Below are 24,105 nucleotides of genomic sequence, written 5' to 3'. Positions count from 1 at the left end.
TGTGGAATTTTGTTATTTAAAACAATCTAATCCCAGGAGTTAAATCTCAGCTGGCTGTTATCAATTACCGACTCGCCACCTGCGTTCTCCAAGTTGGGAAACATAACAAAGTGTTAAAATAGTTACAAACAGGAGCAAAATAACTCAACAGGCAATGCTAACAACTGCAAAACTAACAAGTTAGCAGAGCCTTATGTAGAAATACGGGAATTTTATATGCTATAGGTTGGCATATTTATACCACAGTAGTGAGAATAAAATGATTTTTTTTATTTTCACTCCCGTGCCACCAGTGCAATTTGGAGTTAGATGCATATAATTCAAAAATCTATTGACACAAAACCAATAAATGACACATCAACAACACATCACCACTTTTCTACCTATACAAGGCAATAAAATAATGCACTTGTAAAATAACTATCTTGTGCTCACTCATCTTAAATTCCTTCACATGATTTACCATCTCAGTTTAATTTCTTTGCATACTTCCAGGGGATTAATTTCAAATACATTTGAGCTTTTCCCCCGCTAGTTCTGACTTCCTAAATTATGAAAGACAACAACTATTAAATATGTAAAAAGGTAACAATTTTAAAATTACTATCCCTGGAAAAAGAAAACCACTCTTTAAGCGTTAAATTCCCTAAAGAATGGAAATGGGCAAGATGTATTTCAGACATATGACTATTAGTCAACTATTGTTGAAGTGATCCAATTATTAAATAGTCAAGAATTATTTATTTTACTTATATAAACTATTCTTCTTTTCTCGGTCTGGAATAAATTAACACATCCACATGTTTCTTTATTTACTATGCCAAGAAGAATGACTAATATTTTTCGATAATAATATTTTGATAAGAAAATGAATGTTCAGTTTAGATTCATAACAGGAGTTTCTCCATCATTTTTGTGTGCTGAATCAAATTTGAAATGATCAAATTAGAAAGATTGGAACAACCTGATTTAAAAACAAAACAGTTTTGCTGAAATACAAAAAGGGTTTTTCTAGGTACTCTATCAAATGAAAGCATACTTGTGCTTTCAAAAATATACTGGTTAAAAGATTTAGACAGGCTTCATATGAAATATATTTAAACATCAAAACTAATTTAAAATGATCTAGAGAAACAAGCTGCAGAATGTCCAATCCTTAAAAAAAAAAAAAAAAGTAATTAAATGCTCAGGGCTTAGCCTGCTAAATACAATTAAGGACATTCTGCTCCTTTCTCGTTTTACCAGATAAATGCCCTCCCTTTCACCTCCAGCCCTGGCACCAGACCTGGGAAAACAGGGACACATCAACCTGCATTTGAGAACCACTTCCAGTGGTGCCTCGATACAGAACCCCTGTCACCACATTTATTGTGTTGTTTCCCAGTTTTTCAGCAGAGGAGCGGCCGGAATGGCACGGGCAGAGCCCAAGCCTGCCAGGGCATCTCCTCCATGCACAGCCAGAGCACAGAGCTACCCTGGAACGCGGGGGTAAAAACACCCCCTTCAACCTGGGCTACAAAAAGCCAGGTGGAGACTTTCAGCTGCTTGGTTGGGAGGGAAAAAAAAAAATTTAAAAAAAATTTTAAATCTGTTTGAACATGTAATTGCCTCTGAACTACAGGGCCTCCAGTTTGTCCCTGTCCTGTGGCGGGGCAGCTTCAGGAACCAGGACTGCCTTGTCTGTCACAATTGTTTCTGCCTCAGTTCCCCGGTCCAGTCAAAACACGCACATTTACAGCCGCAGCTATAAAAGATCTCCAAGATTTGCACCAGCCCTCCCGAGCATGTCCCTCCCTGACCCCCTCCCACCCTCCAGAGAAGGGAGCGGCCGAGCTCTGCTGCACAGAGCGAGCCCCTCACGGTGTCCCCATCCTTCCAGGTGTCCCCATCCTTCCAGGTGTCCCCATCCTTCCCTGCCGCCCTTTTGTCCCCTCCCTGTGCCTGCAGAGCCGCCTGCACCTTCCTCCCGTGTGGGGGCTTCGGCTGCTGCTGCCCCGCGGCTCTGGGCCCAGGGCAGGGCGACAGCACCGAGCCCTGCACTCCCCCGGCAGCGACAGCACGGTCTAAAACACCACAGCAAGAACACCACCAGGAAAAGAAAAAAAAATTAAAAAATAAAAGCACACCAAAAAGGTGAAAATGAAGAGAAGTGAGAAACAACCCCAAGGATCTTCCAACTGCTCTGTCCCAGGACCGCGCGGGAGTGTCAGGGAAAGAGGGATCTGCTCCCCCTTTCTCTGGCGCGAAGTTTCAGCAAACAAAATAACAACACAAACCAAAACAAAAATCCGTAAAAATCGCCAAGAAAGTCCCCAAAGCTCGTCCTCTGCAGAGTGCGGGGAGTGCTTTGATGGTTTCAGCCTGCTGGGGGGGTTTGCTTTGGGGTTCCTGACTGGAGCGCAGCGGGGCGCGGGGCAGGGGCGGATCGGGAGGGAGCAGCTCCCAGGAGGGTTTCAGGACTTACTGCACGTTTACTTCACCAGATGCTATTTTTAACCCCGCTGTTACTATTTTTACCCGTGTCAGTGTTTTCCATTTGCTGAACTCTGTCCCTAAGCCGGCCCCGCTCCCCCGGCCCGCCCCGGGTGCCCCCGCTCCCCCTCAGCGCTTCCATCTCGTTCCAGGCTGAGCTTTTGGATCTCTTCAAACAGCACCAGAGGAGCCCGTTCCCTCCCCCGCCCGGCGATACACATCTATAGATCTCTGGCTATAGAAGCAGTGCAAAGTCCACGGGCAAAGCTCCTGCTCTAACTTCATTCCTCTCCAAACACATTCCTGCCAACGGGGAGGGGAAGAAAAAGAAAAGAGAAAAAAAAAAAAAAAAGAAAGAAAAAAAAAAAAAGAAAAAAGCAAACAAACGCCACTGTTGCTAAGTTTTGCACTTTATACCCTTTTATATTTACAATCCTCTCTCGGCTAAAAATAGCAACACATGATCCATTTATAACTGGCCGGACATGCCCCGCAGCCGCCGGCGGGGCCCTGGCTGATGAAAGGAGCTCTCTGCGTTCCTTCTACCTGAGCTCATCTCCCGCTTAAAGGGCTCAGACAGCTCTGCTTCCACAAAGCGCACATTGAAACGACTGCTGCTTCCTGGGGAGAGCGGCACAAGTGACGGGAAAAATAACAAGAGCAAGAAAAAAACCACGGCAGTGAGCCATGCTGGCGGCCCCATGCCCTCCTGGCCCCCGTGTCCTGCTGCCCAGTGCTGCCCAGTGCTGCCCAGTGCTGCCCAGTGCCCAGGGAGGAGGCAGGGGTGAAACAGAGGTGGTCGGGGCTGGCAGGGGGCCCCAGCAGGACCTCACCCCGCAGACAGCACAGGAGGGGCTCCAGAGGCAGCTCCAGCTTGGCTCCATGTGTGATCAACTTACGCCAGAACAGCTTTGGGAGCGACTGCAGACCCTGACCCAGGGGCAAGTTCAAAGGTTCTTCTATAAATCACCTAAGAGATGGAAATTACTCTAGACATGGCTTTAGAGGTGGCTTTAGAAATTATGCTGGAAATAGCTCCTGGATTGACTCCAGACGAGTTCTTGGGTTTAGGTGAGGAGAGGCAATGTTGGAGTCAGCTCTAGAAGTTGGTTGAGAAGTGGCACCACAACTGGCAAAGGCATAAACACTCAGTGTTATCTGCAGTAATTATTCATCCAGGAGAATTTAACAATGCGGGATTTATTCCTTCACTAATACCTTCTGAATTTGTTGTCAGAAATTCCCATTAGCATGTGCAGGACTCGGAAGCTGCACGTGCAGCAGAAGGAGCTGCGTGACTGAACAGAGTCCTAAGGGCACAGCCCAGCACCCAGTTCAGTGAAAACCACTCCTTACCACGAGGAGACACAGGTGCCACACTAATGTCACCTCCCATCTCACGTGGACATGCTTGTGCATTTTAAAATTTCTTCTCTTTGGAAGTTCAGGTTTGCTCATTTTATTCTCATTGCTAAAACAAAGAATCCCAGCTGAGGAGGAGGATAGTTGCTCACACATCACTGAACAGTGGCAACAAACTGCGCACCACACACGACAGTGTTTTAGAGAAATTTATCACAAATGTGCAAATCCCAACCACTTAAAATAAGGGATCAAACCCTCTCAAAGTTTTGAGACTTTAAAGGAAAAATACACCTTCCAGTTATGAGCCTTTTGGGAACACTTGAAACGTTTCTCAGAACTCTTTAAGAGCTAGAAAACGTGGCTTGTTTGGACTGACAGCAGAAGTTCAGTGCCAGTGCTCCACGGATTGTAGATGAGGGGAAAAAAGCAATAACCATGGTGAGACCCAGAGAAAAAATGATTGTAACAGTTGGCAACATCATTACCTACATTTATTCCTCCTAATAGCCCCATTTCAGTTGCTTTCCTGATACTCTTCTTGATTGGCTTTTCAGTGGGAAGTCACATCACCTCCTGTCCTGCCTGCACTGGAGTTTTCAGGCTGTATTTTCCCTTCGACCACGTATGCACTAATATGCTTTGTTTATACAGGAACAAAAACCGTCCATGTGTACCACTGCCTGTCCAAAATTTTACATATCACCAAACCAGACATGCAGCAGGCTGGTCAGAATTCTTGGAGCTGTGCTCTTTGTATGCATTTTTTTTTTTTTATTATAATATACAGATTTTTTACCAATTTCCATTTGCTTTTAGATGCCTGCTACAGGCAGGGGTTCAGACTAACCACCTCCCATGATGTGACATTAGCAATCAAGTGCCATTTGCAGGCTGCTTTCAGAAAGGCTAGAAGCAAAAATCACTGAAAACCATGATCCTGAAAGTCATTAATAGGAGAATGCAGCAGAGGTTCTGCAAATGCTTTTCTGGGAGCAGATGCTTTAAGCAGGGAAACAGAAACTTTGCTGCCACATTGCTATCAGTGTTGTAACTGTGTTTGCAAGAAAACCTGATTATCCTCCCTTTTAGCCATCGCCAAGCTGCTGCAGAATGACAGCCAGACATGCATGTAGAGGCACAGGGAGATGGAAGCATCCTTGGACAAGCCTGTCTTGCCATGGCTGCTCTGCAAAATATTTTATCTGAGCAAGAGAGAGAGCTCAGCCCAGGAGCTGGGTGTACTTCCCCACCAGGCAGAGAGTGCAAATCTCTCCAAAAGACCAGAATTTGCCATGGAAGTGCTGTACCCTGGGTTTAAAAAGCAGAAGCAAGACAGAGACAAAAAAGTACAACTTCACCCAAGCTATTAACAAATGTTTGCCCGGTAACGTTACAGAAATTGATATTATTATTAAAGCAAAGTATAGGTAAAAAAAATTTTTTCCCCCAAATAATAACGCTTTGCAGATGTCAAAACTAGCCAGAGGACAGTGACAGCTGTAGCCCAGCTCCCGTGGGCAGTGCCTGCTTTCATAACACTGGGAGAGGCTTCTCTCGTGCACCCAGAGTGCTCAGCCCTTCACTCTGCTCCTTCCCATTGTCACCCTCTTCCCTTTTTTACCTGAAACCCACTCTCAGTCCTTGCAGCTTTGGCCCCCTCTTCTGTCAGCAAAACCAAACTCCCTGGTCATGTTCCCCTTGAAGCTTTGCCAAATAATGTCACTTCCTTTTTTTTCCTCACGTTTTGGTTTTGCATTTTTAGGACTTTTTTCCCTTTCTTTCTTTTCCCTTCTCCTTTTTGGAGGGTGATGGTAGAGGTGTAAAGACAATTTGAATTGTCCTTGCAATACTGTAACACAGGGTGTGATGTATCTAAAATATTTCACACACTGTCCCTGTGTTCTGGTCCAAAATACCTAAGGAGCTGCTGGATGTCTCACCTGGAGAGGGGTATGCCTTTAGTACATCTTGCTCCAGCCTGCAGCAGGAGGGAGCTGTAAGGGGAACTGAATCCACTGACCAACTCTTCACAGCGCTGCTCTGGAGTGATAAAACTCCCAGCAAAAGAAAAGCCATCCTTTTTCCTTTGTGCCAATCAAAACCAGCCCGAGGTCACCTAAGGAAGGAGCTGTGTGAAGCTCCCCATTAGCAGCAGAGAGAAGCACTTGGGCCAAAGACTTTAGAACTTCCTTGTTTAAGTGGTCAAAAAAAGCCCTGGGCTACTGAATTTCTGGCCACTGACCTTTGTATTTGTTTATTTTAAAGATGTGTCACTATTCTTCTCATAAGTCAAACAATTGAATTATTTCTAAATTCTCTTCCCTCTGACCTCTCCCTTTTTTCCTGTTTTATTCTAGATATACTCATTCAAGACTAAAATATAGGGAGTGGGTATGGCCCAAATGTTGCAATTCCTCATTCCACAGATTGCTATCATTATTGCAATTTCGATTCCCTCTGGATCCAGAGAAACCCACACAAAAGGACACTACAGAACACACATTTGAATAGTACATGCTAGGAATACAAAATAAAGACTTTGAAGTATCTTTACAAAAATACTCCTTATTAGGAAGAAAGGGCATTACTTTTACCCAGGGATAGTTGCAAGTGATGCCTTCTGTTCTGAGCAATGCCTCAGATGTTCATTTTGTGGATACAGGTAATTATTAGGTGCTGTGATTACATTACCCCCATGGAATCATTCCCTCAGGCTGAATTTGCTTCTCCAGACACAGCAGCATCACTCGGCAATTCTGCTTTTGAACAAAGCTGACTTGACCTACTTTGATCAGACGTGCTGGGAGACAAGAGGTGGAGAGCTCAAGAGAAGGGAATTCTAAGGATGGAGGAAATCACACAGACAGCTTTGTCAGATGGCTGAGAGAGATGCTGCAATTCTAGGAGCCACTGGGGCTTCATCGCTCACAAGCTGAGGAGTGAGTGCAACCAGGGCTCCCTCCAGAGCTGCCTCAAGGAGAGCTGCAGTTCTGCTGGCAAAGACACAGTGCAGTGAGCCCAGCCTGCAGGCTCCCTGCACAACCATAACAATGTATGTTTACAATGTGTAACACCTCGAATACACCACAGTTGTTTTACACTGTCATAGTTTTGTCCATACAGTTTATAACCTGTACCAATAATGTGCTGGTTAAATCCACAGCCTACCAGACACAGTTCCCACAACACCAAAGGAGAGTGGGTACTCTAAATCCCGAATTCTCTGTAAATGAGTCACACCAGAATAGGTTCTGCTCCTCTGTCTCTGCAGCCTAAACTAAGAGAAGGCCATGGAAGCTGCAGAGCAGCTGATGAAGTTGTGCACTGGGCTCTGCTGGCATTGAGCATCCCAAACTCCAGACCAGCATCCTGCAGGACCTGGCCCATGGCTGACCAGTCTGAAGAAAGCTCCTCTGCTCAGGTTTCCTTCTGCCATCACTTCCAACCAAACTGGTCCTGAAAGCACCTTTCACACCACAGAGCAATTAAAGGGGAAACTCCCAAACCAGCACCCTTCCCTTCACTCTGGTATTAATTTAAACAGTCTCTCAGATTTGTGTGAGCACTCAAAATTCCACCAAAATAATTTGCATGCTCTCACCAGGCTGAAGAATGAAGCCCCAGCACATGACAGTGTCCCATGGGACAGACACCATCAAGCCTAAGAAGTGTCACAGCACTTGAGGGCGCTGCTGCAGTAAATTTAACTCACCCTAAAAACCTTGACTTGGTTTTATTATGAACTCAATTACGAACTTCTGTTAAATCTTAGTGGCCAGTGTTGACACTGACTTACATTATTGCTGTTACACAGTGGCCCTATTTTGGTAAACAATGAGGAGAAGTTAGTCCTAACATCAAACATTCAAGGTTAGCACCTAGTTATGCCTTCAAATATTTGCACAAAATGATTAAGTAGAAGGACGACACAAAAACAGCTTCATTTGGAATTTTTTAAAATTATCATTTCCTTGCTTTAGGTTAAATGAGAAAACTTATGTGTTCATGGAACTAAACAAAAAGAAAATTAGGGATGAAGATGTAAGCATCCTTTTCTCTCGGAAGGGACACATGAGCTGCTGTATTTCTTTATGAGCATGTTGATTACTGTTTTGCACTATTTTCCCTGCTCTTTAATAGCATCCTCCCAGCAAGGGTTTCTTGGCCCTCACAAATAAACCCACACCCCTCCTGCACCTTCCACCTGCTGCATTCTCCACTGCATCCTTCCCACATTCCTTCTCCCAGGAGCCAGGTCCTGCAGGGTGCTGATGCAGTTTGGGATGGTCAGAGCCAGCTCCAAGACCCCCCAGTTGGGGACTGTTTTCTTGAGACTCTACCCCAGCACAGATCTGCCTCCAGTGTCAGGTCATGGACTGCTTTGTTCTCCATGGGTTATGGTCATGTTTCAGCTCTTTCTCAACTTAATTAGCCCCCCAAATTTTTCCTGCTCCAATGTCGAACAGGCTGGAGTTGAGTGAAGTTACAACTTGCCAGTCTTCAAAAACTCTGTTCAAAAAATTCTGCCAATGCAACTCATTTGATAACATCCTTTTTTAATCATAGGCCTTCCACATTTTGTTCTTTCTCAGTTTTGACTGGCACACTCAATGTTTTTCATTGCAGGTGTTACATGGTTTTCTTAAAAAGAAATATTGGGGGTTAACTAGGGCTTGTAACTTTGATCAATACTTACTGCTTAACAGAGAAAGGGTAAAGGGAAACAGTGACAATAGAAAAGACCTTTCTCAATGTTTTTTGATATTTCTGTGGCACTGTATTTCTCCATCATTTTGTAACAGTGCTCTGTGTCCTTAACAGTTTAGTATTTAAAAATTCCATCGACAGTGTTTCAGAAAAAGGCTGACTTTAAATTTGAGAAAACAGAAATATGGTAAAGGAGGTGTGCTGGACAACACCCCCAAGAGTATATGACCTGCTCTGCCAGAGATTAATGAGAACTACAGAATCGGTCTTACAAAAATATATTAAAGTAGAGAGTACTGCTTATATGTCAAAAACCAACTCCAAGTGTAAAAAGGCAATAACAAAGTTACTAAAGGGAAAGAAATCAAAGAAAGGTGCCCTAAAACTGACATTTGTCAAGGAAAGGAAACAAAGAATAGAGCACAAAGTAACTCAGCACTTTATCTGCAAATGAACAAATCCTTTCTGCTACATTGTTCTGTGGCAGTTATGCTTTAAAAGCCAGGTAATAACAAAGTACACAAGCAACTTTAGCAGTTCTGGTTGTGACACTGTACTGATCTCTGTGTTTATAGCTGGAAACCAGAGAGCACATTCCACCCTTGAGTTCTGCCTTGCTGAAGCACTCGAGACAGATCCAGGGGCCTTGGGACGGCAGCAGCCCAATGGCTGAGCTGTCATAAGTTGAAAGGTTTTTCTCTAAGTTTCTGCAAAGTAAATGCTAAACTAACACTAAGTAATGATATGATAAGTGGTTTTATGTTGAATTAAATGTTGTATTTCGTCCTTTGCCAAAGATCATTGATTTTTGTTTGATTTTGATATTTTTTGCCAAGGAAACTTTGGTGTGATTTTCACCTCTATCTGGTGGAGATTTCCCCCTTGCACTAAGAGTAACAGAAGCTCGAGCTAAAGCCAGGGCTAATAAAGCCAGGATCAAGGGCTAAACAGATGTCAAAACAATTGCAGCAAGGCCCCAAAATTGCTGCTCCTACACCTTTCCAACGGGACCAGTGACCCACCAGGACATGTCCTTTTGGCAGGGCTGGAAATCTTTCAATCTCATCTCTTTTCCTGCCGACCCAGCAATAGCTGGAATCTTCTGTTAACAGCCAGCAGAGTAATTTGCTGAGCTTCAGATTTAGCATTTTACCACAATATATGAAAACCTCACACATCTGCAAAGTTCAAACCCTCTAGGAACAATTCCAATAAGATGCTTCATGTTTCCTGCTCCATGCAAAAATAGGAAAAAAAAAATCTCATCTATAATTGGCCTTGACAGTTATTGAGAGCATTTGGCACGTATTAAAACTCCTTTAAGATGAAACCCCCTAAGCTATAATAAGAAACGTAAATCTGAACTTTACACCACATTTTTTTCACTGGAAATACTACCATGGCATGTTCAGTCACTTATTTTCCATTGAAAAGTTATCTTAAAATATGCACAGAACTAACTTTTTAAACATTTATTGAGCAAATATGACCGTTCTACTTCATCCTACACATCTGCTTTTACAGGCAGACTATTAAAATAAGCTTGGAGATCTGCATAGCTTTATCATTGTTCTTCTGTCTGGTCCACATACATGCACAGGGAACAGCTGGAGAAATACAAAAATCCACTGAATTGACTTTTCTACTGAGAATTATCCCTACTTACAACTTGGAAGACCATTAGAACCTCTATCTGACCACATCTAGGAAGCAGCGACAAAGCCAGGAACTATCAGCAGTGAGCAGCTCTGTCTTGGTTGACACAAGAGCTGCTGTCATCAGAGCCACAACCCACTGAAGTGTCAACAAACAAGTCCTTAATCAAAGGACAGGAGGAGAAAAAATATTGGTGGTTTTAGAGGTCCAGAGACACTACTCCCACTTGAAAAATAAGAAGGTCCAGCTTGGAAATAGGGCCAAACCAAAGTGTTGGAGTGCCCCTTGAGTTAATCCAAGGAAAAGCTCTCTTCTCCCAACAGTGTCCTCACTGCTGTGATCAGCTCCTGAGTGTGAGGGTCCCTCCCAGAACTTACTGTGCTGAGACACACTGTTTTCCACAAGCATCTGGGTCAGATGGGACATAATCCCTTTCTGGAGGAAATTCTGGGAAGCACTGGAAAATTGCTGCTTCCTAAGCCACAGAAGCAAGACTTTCTTTATGCATAGTAGGATGCAGGTGGAAGATGAAATTTAAAAAATTCAATAGGAAGTGTGACAAATTAAATGAAGTGTGGATAGATTCCCAATGGCCAAGGCACGCACTCTTCTTGTGACTCCTCACAGGAGATCTCAGCTGAACCAAAGTGCCCCCACAGACTGAACAAATTCATGCCCTCCCAGCCCTGTTCCCATGGGGAGCTGGCAGGAATCTCTCCCACCCTGCAGGCACAGCTTTAGCTTTTTGGCTGTACAAAAATCCCACTTTCTCTCCCCGAACACAAAAGCTCCAGCAGCATCTCCCAGGCCTCGGGTGTGAAAGGATGAGCACAAACCGTGCTGGACCCCGAGTGCACAAACACAAAGGGCTGTTCCTGCTCACACACAGGGCCTGCCCAGTGCCCTTTGCTGTGCCTTTTGCACCTTATCCAGTGCCAGGCAATCCCTGGAATGTGGTGTGTGAGCCATGACCGGGGTGATGGTTGCCCATCCTCAAAAGCACAGAGGGTGCAACACGCCGGGGCAAAGCCTGAAGGTGGCTCAGGGCTTTTCACTTGATGGAACTGTAAGAAAATTGGAACAGTCCTTGTGGGTTTTGGCATTAAAAAACTAATCCTGCCTAGCACAAAGGATGATTGAGAGTGCTGGTGGCTCAGGACAGAACCAGGAGAGGCAATGAGCTACACGAAGAATATGGGACTGAACTGCAAATCCTCCATCTCAAAAGTAATTACAGATCCTCTAATCTTAAAACATTTAGAAACAGCACAGTTTAAATTCAGCAGTTTTCTATTGGCCATGTTAATGATATTAGTTGAATAACCAACAAAAGTATTAAAATTTCTCTGGAATAATTTCAACTATTTAGAAACTGACATTCTGAAAATATCTGTGATCCCACAGCTTGTAGTATGTCTTGGTGGATTTTTCATTATTTCCTGCATTTTCTGTTTGTCTGTGACAAACAAGAGCTCAAGCAAATGCTCCTGAGAGTCCACTCATGTCCTGCTAGAGTAGCCAGCACCAAGGACTTCATGTGTCCACATCACATTTTGTGTACAAGAATCCTCTACACCCCTCCATGGAAGTTTCAAGTGATCAGAAGCAAGATGTTCACATTAAAATTGCAAACCCAAATGATTTCAAAATGACAGAAAATTAACCAGTCTGAGGTGAAGCTTTACAAGTATCTCTGGAGGCAGAGTACTGGGCTTTTTGCTCTTGATGTAAAGAAATTTTCCAGTTATTTTAAAATACATTTGCCACAGTTTAACCCTTACATCAATAAGGTAGCCTGCATGAAAATGCTGTTCTTTGAGAATAATATACCAGATAATACCCAGATTTTCCATCTAATTCTGAAGTCACAACTGCAACACGCAAGCACAACACGCCAGCAAACTCATTTCGACTGTACAAATACTTTTTTAAAAAAAAAATTATTTCTGGAAGCCCAGCAAAAGCTGGACTTGAAATCTCTCAGTGGAATTACATTTTCGTTCAAGCAACACCACATAGTTTGGAAGCCACAGAAAATATCTATTAAGGCAGTTGCTAATTTAGAGAAAAAATGACCCCATCTGGAACAGTGTCTGCAGTGCTGTTCATTGCACCACAAGAAAAATATTATTGTATTGCAGCGTGTGAAGCTTGTAACAAAGATGACGCCAGGTCAAAAGAATCTAACTTAGAAAAAGGAGTTCAGGTTAAGGTCTTGCTTTTACTGTAAAAGATTAAGGTCAAAATGAAGTTTAACACGAAGGAAGGGGTGGAAAACAGATGAGCTGAACTGACAGATAATTTTTTCCCCACTTTGATAAACATTTCCAGCTCCAAGAAGATGTCTTCCAATAAAGTAAATTAAGAAAAGTGACTTAGAAAGTATTTCTTTTGAATGTAAAGAGATTTAAGCATACCAAGAGCACTACAGAGCAGATTGCTCAAGTAACACTTAAATAAATTAAGAAATCCCAAAGAGAAACTGTGGGAATTACATCCCTGAGTTGGAAACAGCTCAAAGTCAGAGGGTACCAAAACTACCAAAATGTGTAACACGGGAGTTTTTACATCAGGTGCTCGTCCATGCAGCAGCACTGAGTCTGAGCAATTCCCTCCTCAACTGCAGCATCATTTGCCATAGAGATTTACCAAAATTCATCTCAAGAAATCCCAAACAATAGCAGCAGGGCAGTGCCACAGTGCCATGGAGATGTCCTGGGATGCCCAGGAGCTGCCTGCAGCTTCCCCACCAGTCCCTGCCCGCAGCTAACTCCGTCTGCTGGCACTGTGGTAAGAGCCATTTCCCAATTCTCACCCCAATTACTCCAGCAGTGTTCCTAAGAAAGGGGTGATCTGTACTGAGACCAGTGGGAAATGAAGACAGGAAGCATTCTAATACCATGCCAGGCCTGTTGTTGAGTAATCCAGATTTCAGACTAACAAAATAGCAAGCAGTTATATGGGACTACAAACATCTGTTTTCAAGAGGTGTCCAGATCATTAGCAGCTAATTCTATCTCTCTGTTACATTCCCTGCCATATGCTGGGGGATAATCTGAGCAAGCAACAGGGATTTTCATCTCAAATCCTAACAAATCTGCTCTACAAGGCTTCGTAGTTTTTCTTATGTCACTTATGAGATAATACCTCTAAGCTGCTCCTCCCTGCTCTTTCTATGCCTTGTATATACTCCATCACAACATCCAACAGCTCCTGCAACCTGCCCAGTAAAAACCAACAACTTCTCCATGCCATCCTGGGAAAAAAATCCCCTCCCTTGTTAAGAGTGAATATAAAATTCATTTCTTGGATAAACTCACACTCGGGCTGTCCCCCTCACCCTACACATCCCATTCTCCAGATGAATGATGGCAGTGGATTTGAAACAATTGTGAATGAACCGTGGCAGACCAAGCTCAGGGTGGTGAGGATTTGGTGGTCCCTGCCTCCTGCCAGCCCCTAAAGTGCTGAGAAGTTCCTGCAAGCCCAGATTTTCCACCAAAGCCACGAGCAGTGCTGCTGCTGGCGAGGAGGGACGTGCGGGCGGGATATTTTTATCTGCTCTTCATTCCCATCCCTGCCAATCCAAAACAAACTTGAACCAGTGGGAAAGATGGTTCATGATGAGAAAAGGATTCCCTGGCTCGCTCTGTGTGTCACCACTGGATACATGGATCCATGCCACTGTGGTGGCACAGCTGCATCAGCCTGGCTTCCCAGCTCTCAGCAACCTTCCCAGACAAAGCCAGCAAACTTACTGCTTGATTTTTAGCAGCTGAAAAGCAGCACTAAACCACATAAGTATTATGTAAAATGATATTTTTCTAAGTATATGTTTATTGTGCACAGAAGAAGTGGATTTAATTACAAACAACTGGAAGTTTTTAACAGGCTGGATTGCCCCCTACTCCCTTTCTAAAAACTAAGGTTTGGCAACAGCTTTTGGGTTTCATTGCAAGTCTTCTAAGTATTTCCTTGGAAAGACTTTACACTTGGTCCCAGGCAAGAAGTCAAAATCAACATTTAAAAAGCATGCCCTGCATAATTTCCAGGATTCAGCAGCATTAAGGTATACTTATGGAGGCCAGGAGGAGAACTGCTTTTTGTGCTTTTTGACTTCGTGCATAAAGCTGGTCTTCAGACAAGAAAGTTTATATTCCAAATAATATTTTTAACTACATGCGGTCGAGTACATAACTTATCAGGCCTTTCCTCAGCCCCCTCCCAAAATAATCCTGAACACTAGATACCTTTGCAGTATTTAGATTTTGCTGAGACCTCTACTAGAAGCAACAAATTCCCAAACCTCCTAATGCAGAATAATTCAGCGGCAAACAAAGTTTCAAATAACATTTTCTTAAATTCCTTTGTACTGTAAAACTCCCATTTGGGTTTGACAGTGATGCTCAGGCTACATTGGCTGGTTCTGCACTGAAGTTTCAAGGTGTGTCCCCTTGAGTGTCCAGGTGGGATGGCAGCACACAGGTGGCTTTGAGGGGACATGAATAATCCCTTCCTCACATGAATAATCCCATTGGAATCTCAAGGATATAGACATGTTCATCACAAGGGTATATACGTGTTTATTACAAGAATATATACATGTTTATCACAAGGATATATACATATTTACCACAAGGATATATACATGCTCATCACAAGGATATATACATGCTCATCACAAGGATATATACGTGTTTAAGAACTATCCACGCAAATTTCATGGTTTTTTTTGTTTGGGGAAAACAGACTAGCAGAAGCATTTTCCTTGTGAATATCTGAAGTGCTGTTAAAAGCAAATATATATTCTGAAATATGAGCAAGTGAAGTCCTGCATCACTCACCACCTAAAACCACAAAATGCCACAGATGAGGCTGAATTTCAAGAAGCTGGGAGAAATGAGAGCACAGGTAGTGTTAAGGGATCAGGGAAGAAAATATCTTTCAGCTTTTAGAGTCTAAAAGGAATTTGTTCAGTGCTTTTCATCAGCTGAGAAAAATCAGTTGTATCAAATTGTGAATTTCCTGTGTGGAGGTAAGGCAGGGAAAGTATTAAGACAGTATTTCACAGAGTATTTTTCTTCCAAGCAGACAGTTTTAACGGGTATTTATAAAAACCCCAAAACATCTGAATGCAGATTTTCAGCTCACAATACCATGTCCTTCTCCTCAGTATCTACATTTCCTCCCTATGTTGAGTCCCAGTCAAACAAATCCCTCTGTGCTGCAGAAAACCTCCCAGCTAACCAGGGATCCTGAGATTTCAGCATGAAAAACAACCAGGAAAAATGCAAACCCAAACAAATACAGCCCACAAACTAAAAATTGTGTTCAGTGGGAGGTGGGGTAGGAAAGAGGAAGAGGTGGTGTATGTACAATGGGGATGGCACAGAGAAAGAGAAGGTCAGAGCCTAAAAAGTGCCTTTTCACCCTCATTTCTCCTCCCCATCAGAGCTGCCCAGCAGGCACAGCCCAAGTCCTACGTGCACCCAATTTCTGTGAGAGCCTGGGGACACACAAGCTGCTGGCTCCCACTCCAGGCTCTCTGCTCTCCAGGGACTCAGATGTGTTTGTCACCTCCACCAAGAAGCCAGCACAGCTCATCATTTCCAAGAGTGCCTGGCAGGATTGCCCAGTTGTTGGGTTCCCACTTGAACTGCTGAAAGCAAAATTGAAGAGTCAGAAAGGACTAAAGCCTGGAGAGTCCCTTCCAAAGAGACTGTGGTCCCTGCAGGGGCTGGCACACAACACACATTGGCCAGCACAAGCCCATGATCCAAATTGTTCCAGGGTATCAGTGAAATCTAAAATCTCTGCAATGTGACAGGAACAATTCCTAGCTGAGGCTCAGGTTTCTGGCTGCCCATGGGAGCAGCACACACCTCACAAGCTCCTCTGCAAGGCAGCCCCAGCAGTCAGAAACAGCACAAGGGCAAAGTGTGACTGATTTCAAAGTCAAAGGAATGCTCTCAAATGCAAGCATTACATTATAAAAGCAACTTATTTGGGTTTAAGTCTCCTGTAACACAATGCAGAGGAAGCAGGGCTGTGACAGTGCTTGTTCCCTCTTCCAAAACACTGAGACAGAGGTGGCTGAACACAGCAAGAGTGTAGATTATAAAACTGCATCTTATTCCATTCTAGGAACCAGTCCATCCTCCTCAGCATCCCCTTCCTTCACTTGGCAAAATAAAAATATCAGTTCTCTGACATCTGTGTGACACCTGCTGCCTCCCCACACTCCTCAATGCAGAGAACACCCATCAACTTTTCTGTCCTCTTAGTGACATACAGATCTTTTAAAATGCTGCCCAGACACAGACACTGTGGGTTTTCTTTGCAGAAGGAACACACTAGAGGAAGTAAAGAAAACTTTGGCTGAGCTATTTATAAAGCTTGCATGGCTTGGTTCTCAAATGCTTCACTGAGCAGGGGAACAATAAGAATAAGTCATGGAGTTCAACTTCTCAAGGCACATTCTTCAGGTCTGAATATCTAAGCCATCATGGATTTATATGCCTGGTAACTGGGCTTTCTCATGAAAAGCATCTGAGTTGTCCTCTCACCAGAGAATTGCCAAGTTCTTTTCCTGACATTGTTAAATTGTGGCAATTCGAACGAAATTCAGTGAAATCATGCATATTTGTGAACCAGGACACTCCCAAGTTTAAGGGAGCCAGGGAAGAACTGCACATAATTAACTGCTTTCCTCCAGGCTCTTCCTCTAGGGAAGCCCTTGCACCAGAGACAGCTCAATTTAAGATGTCCCAGTGGAGAATGGTGCCAGCAGTTGCACAGAAGCAAGCAAGACATTTTGCCTGCTCTGGAAGCAGATGGTGCTGACCAAGCAACAGGATCACAGGCTCAAAAAATGTAAAGTCAAAAAGAGAGCGTGGTTGGGGTGGAGTTTGAGCTTTAAAAATAAAAATTCTCGGATAACTCTGAAATTAGATCTATGGCTACAGATGAATGCAGCCTCTCTAAAGTGATGGATGATGATCTTTATGCCACCAGGCATTTAATGAGTGAAAAAAACAGATTACCACTACACAGAGATGGCATCTCTGCTGGGAAAAGGCAGAAATTATGTTCATGTATGCTGCTGTGTGACTGCACAGGCATGGTTGGTCCTGGGGATCAGGGGATCCTTCAGACTCCTCACCCCCTTCCCACAAAAATTCACGTTTACACATGCACAGAGCATCCCTTCAGCACTAGCTACAGCTGTGAAAGTAATTAGTTTGCAGTTCAGATCCCTGCAGAGAACATCCACCTTGCCTCACACAGCATTGCCACCCATTAGCAGCCCTCCATCCTCACACACTCAGAGCAGTGCAGCTCCAGCTTCTCAAACACCTTCCACTGCCAGACCCTGTTGGAAGCAGCTCAAACTTTGCCAAAATTCAAACATGCTGGCTGAAGCTCTCCACACCATGTGTCTGCCTGAGGCTAATGATCTTTTTGTTTATGTGGAGGAAAGTCACTATCAGCGGCTCTCAAGGAAAAAAAAACAAATGAAAACAAAACCAACCAAAACAAAACAGAGCAGGAAATGAAAAGTAACTTGCCTCTCCCCTTCCTATGAAATTTAAAATGAGAGCAGGAGGGAAATTACTTTAGTAAGTGATCTAAAGCATAGAGATGCCACTGCTGCAGAAGTTTTTCTGAGATTCAGCAAACAAACACAAATCACATCACAGGTGCAGACACCATTGCTTGCACACGGGGTAAAGTTTTCTTAATGTTTGCAAAACTTCCCAGTTATTTTTGTTTGGGGTGAACATATTCCAATCCAGAAGATCTCCATTTACTGACTGAAAAGGCACCAGATTTTGGATACAGCAGTGGGAACAGAGTAGGACTTCTCTTGCAAAGGAAGATCCATAATTAGCATTCCACCTCCTTGCTGTCCACAGCAGGATTGTCATGTCTGCACTGGGAAGTACTGGGCAGATGGAAACCACAGAGATGTTCATGTCCAAGTTCTTGTAGCATCTGGTAATTACTGGGAGCCCTATAGGAAAATATTGTATTTCCTTCACCACTGAAGCCAGTCCATTTGGAGAAGTGCACACTGCTGCCTCTCCAGCTGGTATCACAGTGTGCAGGCTGCTACAAGACACACATATCACAGGCATTCCCTAGGATTTTTTTTGTCCTATTCCTGCTTTTCTTAAATGGGAAATTTAATCCCAACTTGGTATAAGATGTTTAGTGTGAAAAATCTTGCTTTTGAGAATTAGAAAGCACCAGGGTAAAGATTCCCTCTACATTTTTGGTCTATTTTGTCCTGTACATCTTTTACATGATTTTCTGATAAGGAAAACATGTTTTACAGCAGGGTGTGTGCCCTCTCTTGCAGCTCATAATACATGGGGCACAGGAAACAAACTGGTTGCAAGTGAATGAAAATCTTGTCAACAAGATGGAATTTTGTCAAGCGCTCAAGCACTGTCTTTATAATTGGGCACCTTCCTCTCCCACTCCATCCTTGAGCAGTGCCAAGATAACCCTGTGAGCTAGCAAGATAGGGAATCATCACAAGAGGAGGAATATTTTGTGGGATTTGCTGCCCTGGAGAAGCAGGACAGCTTCAGTCTGCTACAGAGCTGCCCGAAGCAGAGCAGCACAGCTTCTGCCATCAGGGATAACCAGCTGTGCCTATTGCTGCACTCCAGAGCACCTAAAGCTCACTTTACAAAAGTGCTTAGTGTTCACAACAATGAGGTCCATGATTTAAATACAGAAAGTATTTACTAAAAAAAAAAAAAAAAAAAAAAAGCTAACAACAAAAATTTGGGTACTATGGATTAAAATTTGGCAAAGACGGGACATATAAAATCAGTGGTGCCTTTGGGCAATTTCAACTTTAGAGTTTGGTGGCATTTCCTCCTCCAAAAGGAGGAGGATACCACCTCATTTCGCAGCAGTGCCATGCAGTGACATTTGTGAAGCATTCAGTCCCTGCAGTGATCAGTGCTACAGCATGAAGAGTTCAACAGTTCTTTATTCAGCACAGGGTATGGCCCGAGTGTCGCTCATAGGGCACAGGGTGACACATTGTATGAGGAGGATAAGAATATTGAATGGCTGCTCATTCACTGCACAACATCCATCTTGTGCCCCGAATGAAGCCCCAGCCCTGTGGAAAAAAATACAATGTAAACCATACAAGACAGTCTTTAATTACATGGCAGGCAGGGGCTCGCCATGCAGCACACACACAGAGGGTGACTGTGGTCAGTCTTCACCCTGATATTTCCCAGCTTTTTAAAGTGTGTTTTTCTTCTGTGTAATATATTTCCCCATAAAAACTTGCAATTTGCATACTCTGTATTCATATTTACACCAGTATAAATATTTCTGTTAAAATCATTTTACTTAAGCACTGATATAGGGAAGAATCAGAATGTCTGTTATTTTAAAAGATGTAGTTTAAATATAAATATTTAGGGTGACAAGTGCATATATCTCTATTTGTATATTGATATCTGCAGTTCCTTTTCAAGATGGGAATAAATACTTTATACTTAGGCAATAGTTCAGCCTGAAGAGTGAAAAAGCCAAGTACACAGATTGGCAAAGCACTGAGAGGAGACCAGCCCAAGTTCATTCCTTTATAGCAAACCAGATTCATACTTTCAAGTCTTTATTTAAAAGAAAATTTAAAAAAGAGATCGAGGAAAACCCACATTACTGTCACCAGTAAGAAAGCATGCGGGTAACAGAATTGTTTTAAGACAAAGTTTAAAATCTTCTCCCCCATAACCACAGACTTTCCCTTTTAGAGCCAGAATTGTTCTCCAACAAAAAAACAACCCCCATGCAATGAAAAATCACTTCCTATTCCCAGTAGTATTCCTGAACTCACGCTATGCTGCCAACATAACAGTGATTGTAATCTTGAAGTTGTGACTTGTATGGTTCACCAAACAAAATCCAGTAAGATTACACCTGGTTGAGAGTTTCACAAAAACAAAGCAAAAAACCTCCCACTACTCTGCTGCAAGTACAGTCAGATTATTGCCTCCAAAACAGAGCAGATGCAAGATCTTTGCTTTACTGAAATTAAGAGAAGTTCCAAGGCTTGGGATTTTATTTTTTACAACAGGAAAAATGACTGAAAAATTATTAAAGAAACCAAAATCAATTATGGCATAAAGCTACCCACTGAGTAACTACACTGCACACCCTTGAGCAGCTGGATAAAATTATGAATTTGTCCTTCCAAAAAAAGGAACTGCAGTGTGGGAACAGAACTCTCAGGTGTGCTGAAGAGCATGACTTGAGGGATCCTCTGAGTAACAGGCACGTAAGTTACACACACAGTACAACACCAAAGCACAGGCACAGTGACTCTGTGCACCCCCCATGTCCTGTACAGCCCAGCCATAGGAAGGAACTCTCCACATTCCCAGCACAGCCCTTGGAAGTGCATGAGCTACTGCAGCCACGTGTTACAAATAATTTAGCCTTGGGGACAGACAGACCTGAAACATCAGAGCAGTTTTGATTTAAAATCTGTTACTCTCAAAGAAAGAGCTGGCACCCTTGGTGTCTCTCGCTGTCTGTGTCAGTGATGCACTCCTACAGGAGCACCTCAGCCTAAAAATTGGGAACACAAGTGACAAACTCCAAGTATCTACTGCAGCTTTTGCTATTGAGCTTCAGCCCAAGTGAGGAGACATTCCTGGCTCTGCACTTTTCCCTCACCCTAACTCCATTCCTTAGAGAAAAACTCAGCTGCAGCTTTAAATCTCAGCTGGATGCTCCTGCCCCCTGCATTCAACATCACCCTCCTGCTCAATTTGTGTGCAATCCCAGCACAGACACACTCAGCTGTGGCAGCAATACCTGCTGATGTACATGAAGGATCACCAAATGTACCCCAAACTTCACATTCCAGTTTAGAAACAGAAAATTCTCAAAGCAACAGTGAAAGTGGGATGCAGGGGAGAAGCAGCAGGGGAAGGAAGCTAACTGGAAAACTGACAGTCCTCGTGCAAGGAGCAGGGAAATGGGTCTCTTAGGCATCCCAGGATTTACAAGAGGGCCAAAAAGTGACTTCCTGCTATTCAAGTCCAGGCTGAAATATAATAAACGACTGCCAGCATAACACTGACTCATATCCATCAGATTTATAAATCAGTAGTTCGACAAAGAAAGCTCTGTTGGCTTCACCATAGACAACTCTAAACCACTCAGATGTGTTGTTTAACCCACTCAGTGTTCAATGTCATTGCAGCAAAACCCAGCTCTTTATTAAAAACCAGGCAACTGAAATTCTGCCTACAGAAGCCTGTATCAGATAGCCTTTATGACTTAAAGGCTTGCAGATTAAAATCAAAACTAGCCCTGCTCTTGGATATTTTCCCCGACATTTAATCTACAAAGAAAGAAAAGTTCTCACGGCTCCTTCTTCACACACTTGTTCACTCCAGAACAAACTAGAAATACATTAAAACCAAACACCAAATGGTAACACACCTACAGGAGCAGTGTGCTTGAAAGGAATGTACGTTGGGTAGAGCTGTGATTCCTTACCAACAGTCACAGCACACGAGCTCTGCTCTTCCCACAAGTGTTGCTCAACCCCCTTCCCATGAGAAGGAGGGACACATTTATGAACAGACTTGCATCACTGTAGCTGCAACCACATCAAAAGAAGCTCTGCTTCTGGAACAGAAACTTTTACCACCAAGATGCAGAAAACTAGGTCCAGTATTGTTTTCTAAAGCCCCTTAAAATTCTGCTCCTCTATTACAGGCTGCAAACACACACCAATAAGATGAAGGCCAAATTTTGCTGCTTATGTCCTGTGGAACCACACTAGCTCCAAGGGGAAGAGGTGCTTAAGTTATTTGTGAAATATTTGAAAACATTCTCTGTTATACCAAGATGCTCAGGGTAACCTGTATTCCACCTGCATTGCACTGGGGGAGGAGGAGGAGAAACATTTCCAGCCTCTGACTTACCTGAAGGCCAATACATGACTTACTAAGCATGTTTGGGTTGGGGTCGTGTGCTACACAAGCTCAGACATCACACAACTGCATAATTAAATGCCTTTACATCGGGCACCCCTCGGGAAGGCAATGCTGTCACCGTGCAGGAGCATCCCTGCGCAGCCCGGGCAGGGACGAGCTGCCCTGCAGGGAACCAGGGACAGCGGCGGATGGAACCGCACAGCCCGAGCGGCTGCATCCCCGCGCTGAGCGTTCGGGAAGGCGGAGCGGACAGCGCCAAATCACCCGGCACACGGAAAACTCGGGTTTCCTTCCCTACGGGAGAGCCGCCCCCGCTGCTGCTGCTGCTGCTGCTGCATGGCTCTGTGTGAGCACAGCGGGGACAGCGTGGGGACAGAGTGGGGACGGGCGGCCGCGGCCCCGTTCTGCGCCGAGCATCACCTTCCCGGGGGTGCGGCTGCTCCTTGCCTGGCCGCCGGCTCCTACCGCACACAGCGGCACGGACCGCACCCGCAGCCCCGGTACCCGCGGCCGGGCACGGCAAACCCCGGGCACGGCAAACCCCGGGCACGGCGAATCCCGGCCCCGCTCCCCGCGCTGCCGCAGCCCCGCCGAGCCCCCGGAGCCCCCGCCCGGCGCCGCCGCCACGTGCGCGCCCGCCCCGCCCCGGTGCCCCCGCGGCCGCCGCCCCCTCCGCCCGCCCGGGCACCGGCAGCGGCCTCGGGCTCCGCACCTGCCGGGCCCCGCTCACCCAGCAGCAGCAGCCGGTGCGTCTGCTTGTACTCGCGCTTCTCCGCCTTCAGCGTCTTGTCGATGCTCTTGCTCCGCTTCTTGTCCGCCCGCTCCTTGGCCACCAGGTCCTGCCGCAGCCGGTGCCGCACCTGCGGGTCCCCGTGCTCGGCCGGCGCGGGGGTGTCCGGCTCGCCGCGGCTGCCGTAGGGCGCGGAGGGGTGCGCGGCGGCCAGGCGGGAGCGCAGGCTGTAGCACAGCCCCATGGTGCCGGAGCCGCCCGCCCTACGGCGCCGCGGGCATCGCTCTCCGCCGGGGCGGGCACGACGAGGCGGCGGAGCCCGGCGGCCTCTTAAAGCGGCCCCGCTCGGCCGGCGGAGCGCGGGTCCCGTCCCGTCCCGCCCTCCCGGCCGGTCCCGCGCCGCGGCCCGCGGGAGCGGCCGCACGTGATGCGGACATGTTTACCGTATTCTCTGGAAAGCGCCGGCCCCGCGGGGGAGCGGCCCCCGCGCCCCCCGCCCGCCTCCCCCCGGCAGCGCCGGCACCCGCGGGATCGCTGCGGGATCGCTGCGGGATCTCCTCCTGCCCTCGGGGACAGCCGGGGGGCAGCGCTTCCCATTCCCCGCACCCCAAACACAGCGCTGCTTTGACGTTTGAGCCCGGGTTTTGCCAGGTCGGGACCTGAGCTGACATCCCATCGTGAGGATGCTGCGGTCCCTGGTCCACGGAGAGCTCGTGTCCGGTTTGGACACTGCGCCTGAGCTCATTGACACAACCCTGAGCCCACTGGAGAGAAGGACACCGAGAACTGTGCCATTTTCATGCCCCATTTTTAATTCACTTCCTGCTACACACAGATTTGTCAGTGACTTCTTGTTATTTTCTACCACTGCCGTCATCCAGTGGAGAAGTTACTGATGAACTTCCCCTGGAGGCACCACATCTGCCTTCTGACAACGGACTTCCCATTCATCTCCTCAGTTCTCTCGATTTGCCTGGCTGGGGTGATGATGCTGATTGTGCTGTACCCCCATCCCTGGCAGCAGGGGCTGTGCACAGCACTGCCAGCCTTGTCATGCTCTATTCTGTACTCATCTCCGGCCAGCTCTGAGCATTCACTTATGAGATGACTAATGCTCTCTGGGGCCTGGCCACACATCCTGCACTCTGGAATTGAAGCTTTCCACAGCTCTCTGTGCTGTAGCCTGTC

The 24,105-nt window shown here is 45.3% G+C and overlaps 1 protein-coding gene across 1 annotated transcript in view; it reads right to left on the bottom strand.

Moving 5' to 3' along the window:
- The window catches only part of GNAS (GNAS complex locus), a 132,650-nt gene extending 109,438 nt beyond the window's left edge, over window positions 1-23,212 (bottom strand). The window contains exon 1 of the mRNA XM_033074741.2: window positions 22,918-23,212. Within this exon, the coding sequence (XP_032930632.1) occupies window positions 22,918-23,161 (244 nt within the window). The 5' untranslated portion in view covers window positions 23,162-23,212. The remainder of the gene's footprint in view (window positions 1-22,917) is intronic.
- Window positions 23,213-24,105: the final 893 nt, after the last annotated feature.

Source organism: Catharus ustulatus, chromosome 17 (genome assembly GCF_009819885.2).
Source record: "Catharus ustulatus isolate bCatUst1 chromosome 17, bCatUst1.pri.v2, whole genome shotgun sequence".
Lineage (NCBI taxonomy): Eukaryota > Metazoa > Chordata > Aves > Passeriformes > Turdidae > Catharus > Catharus ustulatus.
This window is presented reverse-complemented; position numbering and strand designations above follow the sequence as displayed.